General features: G+C 38.5%; 3 protein-coding genes across 4 annotated transcripts; 1 reads left to right on the top strand and 2 right to left on the bottom strand.

The window, feature by feature from the left end:
* The first annotated feature begins 799 nt into the window (after positions 1-799).
* LOC109005327 (exosome complex component RRP45A-like) lies at positions 800-6207 on the top strand. Of its 2 annotated transcripts, none has more exons than XM_018984197.2 (10): positions 800-1077; positions 1188-1397; positions 1809-1904; positions 2049-2163; positions 2920-3000; positions 3097-3285; positions 4187-4458; positions 4601-4659; positions 5108-5342; positions 5768-6207. In XM_018984197.2, exons 1-9 carry the CDS (start codon positions 941-943, stop codon positions 5320-5322), a joined length of 1374 nt encoding a protein of 457 aa, XP_018839742.1. In that variant the 5' UTR covers positions 800-940; the 3' UTR covers positions 5323-5342; positions 5768-6207. The 2 variants fall into 2 exon arrangements, with proteins under 2 accessions (XP_018839742.1, XP_018839743.1); XM_018984198.2 differs by having other exon boundaries at positions 816-1077; positions 5108-5351.
* A 1661-nt stretch (positions 6208-7868) lies between these two features.
* Positions 7869-10677, bottom strand: LOC118348461. The gene is made up of 5 exons (XM_035690094.1): positions 10455-10677; positions 9815-10011; positions 9152-9323; positions 8501-9028; positions 7869-8269 (listed from the first exon to the last, which is right to left on the bottom strand). The coding sequence occupies exons 1-5, from the start codon at positions 10675-10677 to the stop codon at positions 7869-7871; spliced, it is 1521 nt and encodes a 506-aa protein (XP_035545987.1).
* A 1810-nt stretch (positions 10678-12487) lies between these two features.
* On the bottom strand, positions 12488-18153 carry LOC109005328 (RNA-binding protein Y14-like). Its single transcript, XM_018984200.2, has 4 exons — positions 17692-18153; positions 14977-15113; positions 14083-14237; positions 12488-12892 (listed from the first exon to the last, which is right to left on the bottom strand). The coding sequence occupies exons 1-4, from the start codon at positions 17984-17986 to the stop codon at positions 12847-12849; spliced, it is 633 nt and encodes a 210-aa protein (XP_018839745.1). The 5' UTR covers positions 17987-18153; the 3' UTR covers positions 12488-12846.
* Between the last annotated feature and the right edge of the window lie 226 nt (positions 18154-18379).

Below are 18379 nucleotides of genomic sequence, written 5' to 3'. Positions count from 1 at the left end.
AATTGATTTAATGTTGTGCTATCGACTTAGTATCTTTGATCTTATTGTCGAGACTAATTCTCTCATTATTGTTAAATAGTTTAATAATAATTCTTCTCTCATTGGTCGAGTAATTCTACATACAGTCATGTAATGCGTAAATATCGTGCAGTCGCTTTGAAAAAGAGTGGGGTTCACTATTAAAAAATTAATTTCTTTTCATACGGATCTCATATTTATTTATTTTTTTCAAAACGACTGCACGGCACTTGTACAGTTACGATTATAAATATCATTTCTCTTATAGATAAAGTAATGCGTTAATTGACAATTTAGCCAACTATGATGCCATGGAACATACCATAACTTTTTCATTCCCTTTTCAACTCTGTAAATATATAATTGCTCTTCTCTATTAATCGTGTAAATCTATTAACATATCTTCTTGTTAATTTTTAAGACTCTTGTATTTTGTTTTTATATATGATTTTTAGTTATTTTAGAGGAAGTTGGTGTTTAGACTCTCTCTTTCTATCCATATAACCTCTGAGATTCATCTCTTTGTATAAAGTACTTATATATTATAAGTGAAGATAACCAATAAAATTGAGACATCGTTCTCTTTTTTTAAATATATATATTTATATTTTAACATTTTTTATAATTATAATTGGTCACCAAATTATATATTTAAACACAAATTCATAAAAAACACTGAACTTTTAATTTAAAATATTAAATTTTACACAATTATCTTCATTTGAAAAAAAATCGTAAAAATGATTTAAAATAAATGAAACCTCAATTAAAATTTGAAAATAGCTGGAAACCAAACGCGCCTCAAGGGTTATAGGGTTTTACTGAGGAAAGGTAACGAACTCTAGGGTTTTTGTTCTTCACCCTGTCCAGTTCCCTATTCCCTCTGATTCGTACAGGCAAACACACAACTGACTATCCAAAAATGGAGCCGAGATTGGCCAATACATGGCGTTTAACAGTGAACGAGAAGAAATTTATCGAGACTGCTTTGCAGTCGGACCTCCGTATCGACGGCCGTCGTCCTTTCGACTACCGCAACCTCTCCATCAAATTCGGCAGGCAACCATTTTCCTCCTTTTCCGGAGAAATCAATTCCTTCTACTCTTGCTATTTCCCTTCTTGTTTTGCTGGTTTGGTTGGTTTCTTATCTATTTCTTGTTGAGTTGCAGAGAGGATGGCTCGGCGGAGGTACAGTTGGGACAGACCCATGTGATGGGTTTTGTGACTGCCCAATTGGTCCAGCCGTACAAGGACAGGCCTAATGAGGGGACGCTTTCCATCTTCACTGAGTTCTCTCCAATGGCTGATCCTTCTTTCGAGGCGGGCCGTCCCGGAGAGGCTGCTGTGGAGTTGGGACGCGTAATAGACCGTGGTCTGAGGTGATTTTCTTTTGTTTTCGTTTCACCTTAGCGTTTTTATCATGCTTTACTTGATAATCTTTCAGACATTTTACTGATACAAAAAAAGAATCTTTCAGACATTGTGATGATCATTATTTTTCAATGACGTTGCCTGAAATTCCAAGGTTCAATGAACCGAGTAAAAATTAACAAATTACGTCATGGTATGTGAAAAATTTGAACATCTTTTTTCGCTATGTTTCTTCGTGACAATGCATAAATGTAGAACAAGTTGTTTCCCCTGTGTTGCTTGTAGCAGGAACGTGCTAGTGAATAGAAGGAGACATAGCAGCATATGTTTTCTGTCTTAGAAAAGCTAAAAAAAACTTTTTCAGGGCAGCTTCTTAGCTGGAGTGAATTTTTTTTTTAAGGTGTAATGTGTTTGTGCAGGGAAAGCAGGGCTGTGGATACAGAATCACTTTGTGTCCTTTCTGGGAAGTTAGTATGGGCAGTCCGTGTTGATCTCCACATTCTAGATAACGGGGGGTAAGCTTGAATATTTTCCTTTACAGTCAATTTACTTTTCAATTAGGCTTGAGGCTTTGCTGAGTATGCTGTAACAGTTGATTTTTTGAACACTTTTTTTCTTTTGACTAATGTTTGGCATTTATTCATCTATTTTGAAAACAGAAACCTTGTTGATGCTGCTAATATTGCTGCTTTGGCAGCACTCTTGACATTCAGGAGGCCCGAGTGTTCATTAGGAGGAGAAGATGGCCAGGAAGTGATAGTGCACCCAGCTGAGGTCTGCTCCACAAATTTCTTGGAATTAATCTTACAAGCGGCTTGCAAAAAACATACCTGGGGTCTATCAGATATTCAATAGGAAACACACAGTGTACTTATCGAAAAAGGAAACACAGTGAACTTTGAAATGTTTATCTGTTTGAGCTGAAAAGCAACGGCTATAATTAATTTCCTCTGATGATAAGACCCAGCGACTACCTCATATGTGGATTTATGTAGTCTATAATTCTATATTCAGAAACCGCTCCACAATTTTACTCTACCTATCAATTTTTGTATCTCTGATGAGAATTAGAAAAAAAAAATTATATCTCTGATCAGAATGAGAACTACATGATCGAAACCTGCGAGTAGCTTTGATAGACTTGTGAGTGTTCAATTAACAGGGTGAGTGCAAATTCTAGTTGTTCGGGGCTAGGAGGGTTTTTTTTTTTTTAATTCATATGTATGACCAACCATAAGACATTGCACATAGGTGATGTGAGAAGCCTGTAGGCATTGATTCTGTATTCTTATGTATTTTTAGCTGGTAGTGAGGGGGAATACTGGAAAATAGGAGGGAACTAGACCAGTCTATCTCCAAATGGACATCCATGAAAACACTGTTCTCAAGAGTTAGAGAAGCAAAAGTGGGTGTACATGGTTGTTAACCTGAGCTTTTATTATGCCATGCTAGCACCTCATAATCCTTTTTCTGAGTAACTATATAATTGAGATCCTATCCTTGCTGTAATAACATATTGCTTTTTGACAGGTAAGGGAGCCACTTTCTTTGATAGTCCATCACCTCCCTATAGCAGTTACATTTGCATTTTTCAGTAATGAGAGCAGTGTGGTATGCAAGTGCTCTCTCTGTCAGTAAGGCATATAAAATGAGGAGTTTAGCTCCATTCATTAGATCTCGTTCTAATCTAATGGGGATGCCATGCAGGTGATAGACCCCACCCACTATGAAGAGGCTGTTATGGGGGGAAGAATGACTGCTACACTTAATGCAAATAATGATGTTTGTGCTATTCAAAAAGCTGGAGGGGAGGGTGTTTTGCAGAGCGTGATCATGCAATGTTTGAGAATTGCTGGACAGAAGGCATATGATATAACTACCAAGATTAAAAATGCGGTGGGTTTTCCCCTATGGAATGAGTTTTTTGTACAAGATGAAAGGAAAACCATGGAGAATTTATTTGTCCATTAAATTTGTCAAGTTTGGTAATGCAATTCATTTATTAGCTCTCCTAATGCATACAACTACATCTTTACCAGATTAAATATAAAGGCATTTTAGAATTAGTCAATGATTAACCATTCTAACTTAATTACTTATAAAAAAAAAACCCATTCTAACTTAACTATTAACATGTTGCCTTTATGATTTATGTTAATAGATTTGATAGCTATTTTCATACCTATAAAAAAAAGGATTTGATTTTTTCAGTGGTTCTGCTCAAATCTTGGATCTCTCAAGTGTATCCAGTTTTACAACAGTAGAAGTGCCATTAGTGGCCTGTGATCTGGATAGCATTATTAGATCATGTGTTTCCCATCAAAATGTTACTAGCGAGCCAGTACTAATATTGTGTCCATTTCCTGATAATGTGGAGTTGAAACACAATAGGATTTTTAAGTGTAAGAGGACAAGGTTTTGGCCATAGTGTTGCAGCAATGACACAGTGTAAGAGGTTCCAGTGTCTTTAATACAAGGTCACTTTTAGGGTTATTTCATGGAGCAATCAGGCTAAAAACATTATGCTTGCGAGAGAGTAGCTTGAGAGCTGAGGTATAATTGACTTTAATAATATCACTATTGAACTAGGAGTGACAAGGGGGGGGGGAGGGGGGGGTAAGTTTGCTCTTTAAATGAGTTTTGTGCAAACCTTGGAATTGTTGTCACGTCAGGGTTTGAAGAACATGTGGTTGTCCTTGTCATTTTAGTCTGCTGAAGACTTTACCTCTTGTTGGACATGTTTGAGGTCACGATCTGTCTTTCTTTATTCTGATTTTGCTTCCTCAAAGTGATGTAGGTTGAATCATACAACACAGAAAGAGCATCATGGAAGATCAAGCGCCACACTACTTCTGTTTCTTCACATGTCAGTGGAGCTGGTGTGAATGTAGGGAAGCAAAGCCAATATGTTGATCAGAAGCATGTTAGTGACAGATCAAAGCTGATACCTGAGAAATGTGTGGCAGATCAAAGTATGGACATAGAAGGTAAAACCAAATCGTCCAAACAAGGGCAAACTAACAGGATAGAGGGAGATGCTAAGAACTTCATTGGTGGGCCCTCTAGTTGGTATGTTAGTCCGTTCAAAATTTGTGACCTTGCTTCAGATAATCTTCTCTTACTGATAAGTGCTTAACATTATCATAGGGAGTGAGCTCATTTTGTTCATTCAATCCTAATTCTTTTAGTTTCTTTTTCTGTTTCCCACCAGGGATCCTTACTCCGGGGCTGTTAATGCAGATTTCCTGAAAGCTTCTCTTGCTTCGCGTGGTGAAACACTATTCCTTGCACATGCACATTGAATAACCTTTAAGTTTAACGATTATGTTTGTTTTGGTCTTTCTGGCAAAAGTTTAGTAACTGTTTTTTCCTTCCAATCGACATGGGTAAAATGCATGATGGCCATCAATAAAGAAAAACCGTGCTGCTCTTAAGAAAAAAGATAGAATAAATCAATAATGGAAAATGCTCAACATTTTACTCACCTTGATGTATTCTTCCTAGTTCCTCACACCACTTTCTTTCCTCACTTGGCTCTTCTCCCAGGTGTTGCTAATAAATTTTCCATTAATCTGTTCCATAAAATTACAATATTCTTTTGTTCTGTTTTTACTTCATGTTTACCCTGCCATGGGACACTATCTCCTTCAGTAGGTTTGTGATGAGAGAGAGGGAGAGAGATGCCTCCATCTTACATGTGTTACGCATAAACATGCAGGAACAACAACACCTAGTAGAAATGAAAAGGACTCAATGGGAGAGAATTCTTCATGTGAAGTTAAGCCAGTGGAACCGCCTGAAGATATTAACTCTGCTTCACCTACTGAGGCAGCTGATACTGTTTTGCAGACTAACAGAGAGAAGACTTTGAAGGATGCTGTGAAACCCAAGCACAAGAGAAAAAATAAAGCATCCTTCGCTAGTGAAAGTTAGATGAACTTTCACCAAAAGAGGTATAGCGTGTATGTCATGACCCAATTCTCCGGACAGAATATTTCTAGTCTTGAATGCAGACAATGAAAACTTTTCATGTTAGTAGTCTAATCATCTGAAAAGAATTTTGCACAGATTCAGTGGATGGGTTATTAACTACATGCATGGATTCCGTTGTAGTTGAAATAGTATCTGAACTTGAGTTGTTTTGGTACTTAGTAGTTTGTATAGAATTTTTTCTCCAAGAAGTTGAAAACCTCACATTTTTTGCAGTGTAGTGACAACATTGAATGATTGAATATGTGCCTGTTCTATTTCATGATGTGTTAAACGTGTCCCAGTAGTGAACACTTGCTCCCAATTTTTACTGAAAAAATCTTAAGATCATCCAGCAAGCAATTGACTTTTTTTTTTCACTTTTTTCTCTTCATTTGTTTCTTTGCAGATGCTGGGTTGCAAACTTCTGTTTAGAGCTTACAGAGGGCATCTGTACTTGAAAACCCTTTGACTTTAGAGGCACACAACATGAACAATACGGGCAGGAGTAAATTAACGTTGAAATCCCAAAGAACAAAACCAAAGATGACTGTCTGCACCGAAGGTTTGGCTTGTCAAATTTACCTAAATCCAAGTTATGCTTGGTCAACGATTGCTCCATCTCCTAATTTTGGCCTGCATTTAATGCTGCTTAAGTCGCTACTTTGTAAGGCATTTGGGTTACTTGACAGACGGTGTCATGCCCCTTGTAGTGGATAAGTAGGGTTTTGTTTTCCCTGATTGTTCTTATTATGTGCATTTGTATCCGAAGATGTACACCAAGATTATACTGAGACTGCTTAATTTTGTTACTGCACCAAAAAAAATTATATTCTTTGATTTTCAGAAGTGAATTTTTGTTTAAAATAGGAGCCCAACGAACTGCAATGTTGAGTACCAAAAGCGAGATGCGTTCTGTCTGTGGTTACTTTCAGTCCATAAACTTCATCTCTTTGTTCCCATGTTGGGAAAAAGGATAAAAAAAAAAAAAACAAATGAAGTCAAAACGGTGGCAATGATTGATGTTCATCAAAGTTGATCTAATACAGGGCACAAGACCATTAGCCAGGAAAATATGAGATCTAAACTACATCAATATCCCAGCTTCCACTCCTTATATTCTTTTCTTTTTTTTATAAGTAAAAAATAGATATTATATATATAAATGAAATAGGCATAGCCTTTGTACATAGGAAGTATACATAAGAACTCCTAATTACATTCTAAGAACGATAAATTAAAGATAAAAAATCATGGACATTATCTTCATGTAATACAATAGTGGAAAACCATCACAATGAAGTGTGGAGAAAAAAATTCTTCAGCTCAATCGAAGTGTGTTCCTTATCTTCAAAGCACCGTGCATTTCTTTTCATTCAAATGCACCACATAATACACAACGGAATCATCTTCCACCCTGCTGCCACTTGATAGCATCCTTACATCTTGGACCAACAATCCAACAAATCCACCACCCTCATAGGCATAACCCAAGCAACATCTACCATTAAAAAGATCTCATCCTATAGCACCCTTGTTACTTCACAATGCAATAAGAGATGGTCCACAGATTCTCCATTCTTCTTGCACATGTAGTACCAATCCAACACTACACATCCTCTCTTTCTCAGGTTGTTTGTGGTCAATATCTCCCCAAAAGCAACACTCCAAACAAAAAAAGCTATTTTAGAAGGCACCCAAGACCTCCAAATATTCTTCCAGGGGAACGGCGTAATATCAAGTTGTGTTGTCAGGATGCTATAAAACGCCTTAACTGTACATAACTTGTGGTTATTAAACCTCTACTTCAAACTATCTCGCTGTGCCAAAGGAATCCTCATGGAATATAGTAAGTTGAAAAATTCTGAGATAATAGGTAATTCTCAATCATGTAAATCCCTGTTAAAAAGAATATTCTATTGATGCGCACCATAAGAAAATAAACGCACATCCGCCACTGAAACCTCCTTATTCACTGCAATACGATATAAGGCCGGAAAAACCCTTTCCAAAGCATGGTCTCCACACCACACGTCCTTCCAAAATCTAATTTGAATGCCCTCACCAACTACAAAGCGAATTTGGTTTGCAAAACATGGTCATCCCTTCCTTATATACTTCCATAAACCCACCCCATGCGCCCCTCTCACTTCCTTAGAGCACCAGCCACCCCAAGCGACACCATGTCTAGCGTCAATAATATCATTCCACAAAGATCCCCCCTCCAACTAATATCTCCAAAGCCACTTTCCCAATAATGCTTATTAAAAGTTTTCAGGTTACACACCCAAACCTCTATTCACAAGTGATGCACATATCGTCTTCCATCTAACCAAATGGAATTTCTTCTCCTCCTCCATACCTCCCCATAAGAACGCCCTAAAGAGTTTATCTATTCTGTTCGTTACCCCTACAGGCAAAAGAAATAAAAATAAAAAATAAGTTGAGAGATTAGTGAGAGTACTCTTGATAAGAGTGAGGTGACCCCCTTTTGATAAATACATCTGTTTTCAGCTAGCCAACTTTTTCTTTATCTTCTCCACTACCCCATCCCATATAGCCATATTCTTAAAGGTTGCTCCCAACGGAAGCCCCAGGTATTTCATTGGGAAATAGGACACCTTATAATCCAAAAGACTTGCTAAGCCGATAATATTAGAGACCGCACCCACACAAACCATCTCAGACTTGCCCAGATTCACCTTTAACCCTAACACAGCTTCAAAGCAAAGTAACAATGCTCGTAGAGTTTGGATCTGGCTTCTATTCGCTTCACAAAAGACTAACGTATCATCTGCAAATAAGAGGTGTGAAATGATAATAAGGCCACCAGAACCATTGTCCACCTGAAAACCCGATAAGAAACCTCCCCCAACTACAACTTGTATCATCCTACTTAAGGCCTCCATAACTATAACAAAAAGAATAGGAGATAAGGGATCTCTCTGCTACAATCCCCGCGAACTATCAAAACAACGAGTAGGTGTGCCATTAACCAAAACTGAAAACCGAGTTGTTGAAATACAATGACGCATCCATGCAATCCACTTATCCCCAAAACCACATCTCTCAAGCACATATAAAAGAAATTCCCAATTCACATGATCATATGTCTTCTCCATGTCAAGCTTGCACAAAACACCTGAACCTCCCTCTCGTACTCTGTAATCCAAGCACTCATTTGCAATGAGTACTGAATCAAGGATCTGTCTCCCTTGAATAAATGCATTATGGGACTTGGATATAATGTGTTCCAACACCAGGCTAAGTCGGTTAGCAAGAACTTTCGAGATAATCTTATATACATTACTAACCAGACTTATAGGCTGAAAGTCTTCAATAGTCAAAGCCTCGTGTTTTTTTGGGATGAGAGCAATAAAGGTCGCATTAAGTGATTTTTCAAACTTTTGAAAAGCGTGAAATTCACTGAAAATCTGCATAATGTCACCTTTCACAATGTCCCAACAAGTTTGGAAGAAACCCATTGAAAAACCATCGGGCCCCGGCGCTTTATCCTTTGCCATGCCAGATATGACCTTATAAATTTCTTCTTCAACAAAAAATCTCTCCAGAACACTCACACTCTGCGAATTAATTGCCTCAAAATGCAAGGCATCAAGTTTCGGCCTCCAAGTGGCTGATTCTGTGAGAAGGGTCTCATAATACTGTACTATATGGTTTTCGAACTCGGGAGAAGAAGATAGCACCAGATTACCCGATTGCAATGACTCAATAGCATTATTACGTTGATGTGAATTAGCCACTTTGTGAAAGAATTTCGTACACCTATCACCTTCTTTCAACCAAATGGCCCTAGATTTTTGAAGCCATGAAATCTCTTCTGACAACAAAGCCCTCTCCAAGTTTGCTATAACCGTACCCTTCCTCAAAAACACCTCCTCCGAGTTTTCACCCAATAACTCTTTATCCTCCAAGTCTTGCAATTCCTCCAACAATGTAGTCTTCTAATTGTCAATGTGACCAAAAATCTCCAAATTCCACTTCTTCAAGTCTTGTTTCAGTGCCTTCAACTTGCTTGCAAGAACGCAACTTGGAGTACCAACGAATTGATAAGAAGACCACCAATCACGCACCATTTCTACAAAACCATCTGCTATTAGCCACATGTTTTCAAACTTAAAATACCGGCGCCCCCTACGCACACCCCCACAATCCAAAAGGATAGGAAAATGATCTGAACTAACTCGAGCTAGTTGTTTCTATCTTACTTTCGGATATTTAGCTTCCCACGAAGGAGATACAAGGAATCTATCTAATCTTGACCAAACCCTCTCATTTGACCAAGTGTACTCGCCCCCTACCAGAGGGAGATCCATGAGGTCCAGATCAAATATGAACTCACTGAATTCTTCCATGGCCAAAGAATGTCGACATTGCCTTGAACGCTCACTAGGAAAGCGAATAGTGTTCAAATCACCCCCATGCACCACGGTACCTCCCATAAGGCATACAGACCCGCCAACTCCTCCCACAATCTTCTCCTATCCCTATCCATGTTAGGACCATAGGATCTTGCAAATGCCCATTCCCATTCATCAACCACATTTTTTAAAAGGGTTGCAACCGAGAACTCTCCAATACACTCCTCAGTCAACTCAACCACTCTTTTATCCCACATAAGTAATACTCCACCTGAGGCTCCCAATGAGGCCAAATAGGTCCAATCCACGTATGAGCACCCCCATAAACTTCGCACAATTTTCCTATCAATAAGTCACAGCTTTGTTTCTTGAAGACACACCACATCACCCTTCCACATCCGCAATATTGATTTAATACGAAGGCATTTATTGTGATCATTGAGCCCCCATACATTCCATGATAAAATCTTAGGCTTCATAATAAAACTTTATTGCCCCTCCCTTTCGTTCTATCTCTTCACCACTCCCTTCTTTCACATCATAATTAATGGAACAATTTAACTTTTTAAGTTCTCTATCCCTCTTAGAGGCTGCTTCGAATGGCTAGTCTCAAGTGCTACAAGTAGGGCCTTAAATTGTTCTTCATAACCTCCAAATGAAATCCCAATGATAGCTTGAATCTCTTCTACTTTTTTGAAACTCACTTTAACGAACAACTCCCATAATTAGCACTGGGAGGGAGTGTACACAACGGAGTTAGAAAATCTCCCTCCTTTCTAGTATTGGCAGGAGTAAAAACAGCCAATTCCGAACCACACACTGAATCTGGTTCCCCACTGACAGGAGCAAAAAAATTTAATTCTTCAACCCCATCTCCACACTTTTTCTCCTCAAAGGAAACCATATCCAGGGGAAAAGACTCTGTCGAACACCCCATTACCGATAAATTCTACTCCAACACATCTGACTGCATTGGAATCACCATAGGACCTTCTTCCACCACGCACAGCTGAGTCTGTGCCTTCTCCCAAGTCAACTCACAAGCCGGCAACATAAAACTCGAAAAAACCTCCTCTGCCGGCGAGAAAACATGCACGGGAACAACCTCAAGAGCAACATGCGCCTCTTCGACCATCACACACTACTCAGGTTGCCCAATCTCTAACCCCAAGACAGGTGGCAACGACAGGAAATCCTCACCAGAGATCTCCACCGCATTTGGCTCCACCACGATCTCTCCCTCCATTTCTTCCCATCGGCGTAACCTTACCGGCTCGTCAACATGGTAGACGGAGACCGACGGTTTTTTCTGTGCCGGTGAGGGTGCTGGCAACCTATTTATTGGCTCCACAGGAGCCCGATACGGTGTGCCTAGCCCGATATCTCGACAGACACCCGAGATGCAGGCCTCCAAAACTTTTTTAGGCCTGCGGCCTAGCCCATCTCACCAGATTTCTGGCCCATTGCACTATGCACTTCTGGCCTGCATTTCAGACCCATTTCAAGCCTAACATCTCTGCAATTCTGGCCCAACACAACCTTGCCCTTGATGCAACGTTTCAGGTAAGTAATTTCTTCTAAAACAGCTCCCACTTGTTCCTCTAGATCGACAAGTACCCTCAAAATTATTTCCTCATTTGACCCCAATAACTTGTTCCCCTCTCCCTCATGCCTTTGCACGATGGGCACGTCTGGCAACACAGCCCTCGCGTCTTGAGACAGTACCTTCTTCATTTGGAGCACCTTGCTGTACGACCTTGCACCTCCTACTATCAACGATGGACCACCACCAATTCCTCTTGTTGTCATCTTAGAGTAACTTGCCTGAGCCTCATGCATGACTCTGTTTCTCATGCCCAAAGCAGAAGGTGAATGGAGCTCCATTAAAGCATCTCCGAAGTTCCTCCACCCCTCCCCCTTCCTCCCTTCTGGCACCACTATCAAACCTCTCCTCTTATTATGACCAAACTCCGAGAGAATGATAAAACTACCGTTACGGTTATGTCATTTCCGCACCATTAACACGTGTCTCCATTTCTACGAGTTCTCAAAAATTCATAAGCTCTCATTGACACTACACATTCCTTCATTGTAGAGCCCAGCCAACCCATGGTTTCATGGTCTAAGGATATATATTTCACCATACGGCGACTACTTTCTATGATATTCCACCATCTATCATTCACCTTTCTAAACTCGAATAACTTCTGATCAATAAGCACTTCGTTACACAGCCCCATCTTATCCAACCCACTACGATAAACCAATGTTGTCGTGATACGCTAATCTCCACATGAAGACATTAACAAATCACCACCAACAGAAAACAAACCAAGCAAAAAAAATAGGAAAGTGTACAGTTTTTTTCTCTCTCCTCAGGAGAGAATTTAGGTTAAATTAATGTCACTGGAGGCGATTGTAGAAGTCTCTCGTACCCACTTTTTGTACTCTGAATTATTAGAATAAAATTATTTGCCTTTAAAAAAAAGGTGCATCTTCAACGAACTTGAAAATATCCCACGGACTTTATAGGCATCTTTAGATAGTTAAAACCGAAAAAACAAGAAAATAAAATAAATGAATCTTTCTCAACAAGAGCAAAAATGTAACGTGCTATATTAGTCTCTTTGAATGAAAACATTGGTATAGAAATTCTGAAAACAAAACTTGGGTGACAAAATGGCCTTAGCTTTTTTCCGTTTAGTATAAACATTCAGATAGCTCCCTAAGAAACCAACATAAATTGATGTAACAAAGACAACCTAAAACTGCCTTGCCCATATCCTTGCCAGAAACTTCAGAATCCAAACCTTAGCAGGAAGAGAGTGGGGGAATTAGAACACAGATTACAACTTAATTAGTGAGAATCCTGGTTGGAACAGCAACACAAATCACCAAAATTAGTGTATGAGGCAAACCATCGGTTAAAAAGCCATACAAGGGAGACGAAACGCAAGAGTTCCCTCCCGAAACACAGAAAAAAACCATAAATCCAGTCAATCAAAGCAGCAACTGGAATCTTTCATTACTCGTAACCGACATAAACATTGGGATTCCCTCATCAGTTAGATCCATGCACCATCACCACAGAATAACACGTGCCACACTAGTATCTCCTCCTCGGACTCCTCGAGCGACGTTCTCGAGGTGGCCTGAAACAAAGATATGCAGCGTCAAAATCATTCACCAAGAGATCTAAACGCCTTCGTGCAATTTGACTCAGAAACAGTTGGAGTTTGAGTCAAACAGCAGGCACGCTTACAAGATCTGTCTCCAAGTCTAAATGACACAAATATAGTCAAGAATTGCAGAATATACACGACATAACAATTCTGTAAAAGAAAAGAAAATCCTACGTTCTGTCGTCTGCAAAATTCAAAGCACCAATTCTTAGAACCAAATCTGAAAAGATCCCATTACCCTGACAAGACTTAGAAAGCACTCATGAACTCCACTCATCCATTTTGCCCAAAATGGAATGCAAATGCATGGTGTGGAGGGGTAGCAAACTCTTTTCCTACAATCTAAATTATTTCATTAAACTGTGTGCTCCCTACCCCTCTATAGGGTATTTTACTGACAGGTTCTATAAGAATGGGACATTCCTTTTTGGTCAAATCCTAGCAGATAAGTCTACTGGCCTCTTAGTTACTTCACATGAAGAGCAACTTTTTTCATTCAAAATGAACTTGTAAAGCACCTCTGAATTAGAACAAATCATGCATGGAACCTACAAATGATTTCTTTCACCACTAGAGCAAAAGCAAAGGGAAAATTCTATGTTTCTAGTGGCCTACACCATTTGGATAGTAAATTAGGAAAGAAAAGTGGAGGTAATGAACAGAATTTCCAACTCCAACAATTCCTTCATTTTTTTTAATAAGTAAATTACGGGACTCACAATTCCTTCATTTGAAAATACGTGAGATTTGAAAAGAAATTTGTACTACAGGAAAAGACACTTGACATTTCCCTATCTTCTTTACAATATCCCCAGGCCTCCACCCTCCACTTTCTCCATATATCCACAGATATGAAGAAATATTATCCATTTATTTTATCTTATTCTCCTAAAATATCTGGGATGCTTTTTAATTGTTTACCAAAGTGAATGTCTAGTATAACTAAATTAGCACGCATAGGTGATGCTCTTGTGTATGTCCCATACTTGGGCTGTTGCCTATTCTTATGATCAATAAAATCTTATTTACCAATCAAATAAATTGTTACCAAAGGGACTTCCCTCAAATTAAAATTCAATGCATGGCTTCCTTCTATTAAAACAGATGCTCTTGCTTAATTCCCAAAAAAAAATAAAAAAGAGAATAGTATACATGCAAACCTTGTATTCTTTCTTTTCATTGCTCCATTAGCTGAGGATCCACTGCTGAAGGCCCAGTCAACACTGATAGTTTGTGTCAGAAATTCTGCTCCATTCATGGAGGATATTGCAGTTTGTGCTTCCTCAAAGTTCTCATACTCAATTAGGGCATATCCCTTGTAAAAGAGAGAGGTTTCAAATTACCATGATATAATAAATTTTATCACAAACTTACAAATTTATTAGAAACAAAACAGCTGATTATAAAGTCAAATGGATACCATCACCAAGAAAAAGTTAAAAACGGAAGCACATGACTCAACTCAACTCAATCAAGCCTTCATGTCACTTAAATTATTAACTCCATAAAAAGGGGAAGCATTAGAAATAAGAGAAATGATTACAGGATTTATTAATTGCTGAAAAGTGTAAACTTGTTAAACTGCCAAAAATTTCCACTCAGATCATTTATAGGCCATGCTTTATACAGTAGCTTTTGGCATTAAAAACTGATGTCACAGAGACCATTTAATAGGTAGGTAAAAAACTAAACTATATTAGAAAATCATAAAATCATTGTTTGGGATAATGCAGAATATCATAATGAACTTATCAAAAAGAATATCTTAATGATGATCTTGTAAATAATTTTCCTTGGGCATTCAGTAGCTAGATTGTGGAGGAATGTTATGCTGTATTATCCACATTCAAAGAAGAATAGTGGACATGGTTCAATTAAACCAACCTATTGAATTTTCATTTTGGCTTCTGATCACAAAATACAGTTTAGCTTCGTAGCAATGTTCAAGATGGTATCATACAAAATCAGATGCAAAGTGATGTCTAAGCATAAAGGAAATGTAAATTTCCACCATCACTGCTGCTAATACAAGAACAAAGTAAATTAGGGCTTACCTTGACAAACCCGGTTCGGCGATCAAGATTTAAATGCAAATTCTTAATCTCTCCAAACTCACCAAAAGAATTTTGTAGATCATCCTCTTGTGCCTCTTCGTGTATTCCACTGACCAGAATAATCCATCCTTCAATGGCTGCAAATATGAAGCAGGGATTTTATTATTCTCTTTTCTTAGAGAACTGAAAGAAGAGATTCAGTATTCAAGGCAAAACTCCTTTGATTACTCAGTAGATTCACCACAATTAAAGCTGTTCTATAAACTATAAAATCTGTTATCATGTTTTGTTAGGCCTATAAAAGAAACACAAAAGCAAACTGTATATTTTTTGACAAGTAATAAAAAGATTTATTGAAGAGGATAGTAAAATTTATAGATGAGAAGAAACCCAATTTTTTTTTTGGGATAGGTGATGAGGAGAAACACAATTGAACCATATATGACTTAATACTTATTATTGTTAGAGATTGATGAGGAGAATACAGAAGCTTTTAGACAATTTCTAAAATTTTTGTATAACACCCCGGATGTAGTATGAGAGGATGGTAAACAGGATTCAACGTTACCAAGGAGGAAAAAGCTCGTGGTTTACAATGATTCAAAGGAGTTAAATTGAAACATTGATTAGTCCTATGGAGTAAAAGCCCAAAATTTGGCTTCAACTTTTCCTTAGTTTGTTAAAAATGTTATGAAAGCCAATCCCAACCTACAACAGAATGACCTGACGAAGACTTCAAGGATTTAGGAGGGTGATTGTAATACAGTAATTTTAGGATAAAGGGTGGTGAATGGGATCACATCTTTGCAGTTTATAGCGATTTCAAGAAACTTCAATTGTAATATTGGCTATCCATATGGAGCCCAAATGTGATTTGGGCTCTTCCTTGAGCTGCTACATTTCGCTACTGCAGTTACCAAGTTCTATGCTAACAAAACAGCAGCGAGATCATTATCGATTCATATGATCAAATGGACAAGAAAATTTACCAAAAAGGAAAAATAAATCCTATCAAGTGACGGAATCATTTATTTATCTTCAAAAAACATAAGAAGGATCATCCTTCTTTAGTGTTGGTAAAAGTGCACCTAAGTGCAAATTAGTTGGGACTTAGGCCAAAGCACCTCGCTTACTACAAGCAAGGCAAACTTACAAAAGCATGCCAATGAGAGCTTAATGATGAGAATGACTTTATATTGTCAAGCTTGCATTGTATTGCTTTACTGATTTTAAAAAAAGGATTGAATAGTATTGCTACCGTTAGCATGCAAAACAATTCCCACAATTCTTGTGCTTTTTTGGTCATTGATATTTAAGTACATAGTGATTCAACTACATAATTTATCTCAATTATGGCTATCAAACATCATTGTTGCATATATTTTGCAAAGCACAAGAGAATTATGAAAAAATAAAATGTTCGAATTTCATGTGATTAGTTGATCACTTAACTGCCATGTTGGATAATACTCTGACAACTTGAGCTAGTGGGCAAAATATATATTACTATCTTTCTTTTTTAAAACCTTTTTTTAATTTATTTTATGAATATTTTGTTGCTACCCATTATTGCCTAAAAATGTGTGTTTTACTTCAATCAGATAGGTGCTTGCATTTTCTAGGCAATGTTTGAGCCTAGGATCCAGGCAGTGTTTGTGCTTTTAAGTACGCTTGATGCTTTCAACCACACTGGCCTTTTGAAAATTCCACATAATCATAAGACAAGCATCAGCCAACTTTGCACGTCAGCAAAATCAACTAGCGCATGTGACCCAAACCCTAGGACATAATTACCACTGACTATTCTCTCTCTTGACTTGACAATGGTAAGTGCAATTCAACCATTTCTTAGTACCATTCACTGTCAAATGTTTGTCCATATTGCTTAGGTGGCATGATCACAAATCAAGCTCCTAACTCTCAACTCTTTCAAGAACTTCATGCCCCATGAGATGGTTGTGGATCAAGAAAGTAACATGTAGACCTCAACTCCACTAAGATGCTAACAAAATTGACAGGCTTTCAGGCCTTGTACAGGGATAATTTTCGGATCACATTAGATGTGTGGGGCCCCTCAAGGACCAAATGCAAAACTTTGATAAGAAACTCAGATATCTGGACCAAAATGACGCTAGTTTCACAAAATCGATTCTCTGTCCAATGAAAGAATTGCCTATAAGGCCAGTTCCCTTACCAGTCCACCACATTATTCTTGACATCTCTCTTAAGGAACACAGTTAGCCCCTGTTTGTTTGGGAAGAACCCAATTCCAGGAAATATTTGCCACCAAACAACAAACTTCATGAGGTCAGCCATCATCCCCATAGAAACACAATGGCTAAATTTGAATTCACAGGCAAAGTGGCAAACAATCATCTCTTAAAATCATTTCAGCCAAAAAACAAACGCATTTTGTATCGCCGAATTAATTATCCCTACCATTTTTTTTATAAGTAAAAATCTTATTAATATCAATGAAGGAATAGGCGTCGTCCAAGTACACGGTAACTTATCACCACCATTCCCGCTACGAATACTCCAAAAACCCTAGAACCCTAACTAGGAAAGCACGCAAACGTTAAGAAACCACAACCAAAAAAATCATAAAAACCCTAAGTATTCAAGAAAAGCAATATGGGGGGGGAAGGGGGGGTGGAGAGATATATAATTTGGTTATAGATATAAAATCGAAGAGTATAAGGAGGAGGAACTGACATCGCTGGGGGCCAGGACCGTCGGGGGACTTGAGGGAGTCGAACTTGGAGGCGGCAAGGCGGGTGGAGCGGTCGGGGGCTTCAGGATGGTCCTCGCGGAAGCCACGGCCCTTGGTCTTCCTGGCAACCGCAGAGGAGGAGGCGGCGCCAGTAATAGCGGACTTGAGCTTCGGAAGAGGAGCCATTGGCGAGGTGGTGGCGTCGGCTGCTACGGTGTCCACGCCCCCGTCCTCGTCCATAAGGTCGTCGTCCTCCGGCTCGAAGTCCACAGCCTCCACATCTGCTGCGCTTGCCATAAGGAAGAATGTTTGCTTTACTCTGTGTGTGTCTCTCTCTCACTCACTCGGAAGGGAAAAAGTTTGGGTGGATTTGGTGACGGTGGCCGGTGAGGGTGAAGAGCTCTGGATCGATGCTGCTCTGATTAGGTTTTTATATGGCTCTTTCTGAATTACCTTTTAAAGGTTTTGGGCCTTTGCAATTGGTTTTGTAAGGTTTTTTTATATTAATTGTAATCACAAAAAAATTATATATTCACGTGATTTTTTTATTTATATAAAATAAAACATAAATTTTTTGTATAAGTTTTTTGTCAACACATTTAAGTCTCGTTTGATTTTTTTACTGTACTCAGTTAGTTAAAGAGATGTTTGGATTCGAAAATGATTTGAGATGACTTGAGATGAGCTGAG

This window comes from Juglans regia, chromosome 5 (assembly GCF_001411555.2).
Source record: "Juglans regia cultivar Chandler chromosome 5, Walnut 2.0, whole genome shotgun sequence".
NCBI lineage: Eukaryota > Viridiplantae > Streptophyta > Magnoliopsida > Fagales > Juglandaceae > Juglans > Juglans regia.
Note: the sequence above shows the minus strand (reverse complement) of the source record. Positions and strands in the feature narration are given on the sequence as shown.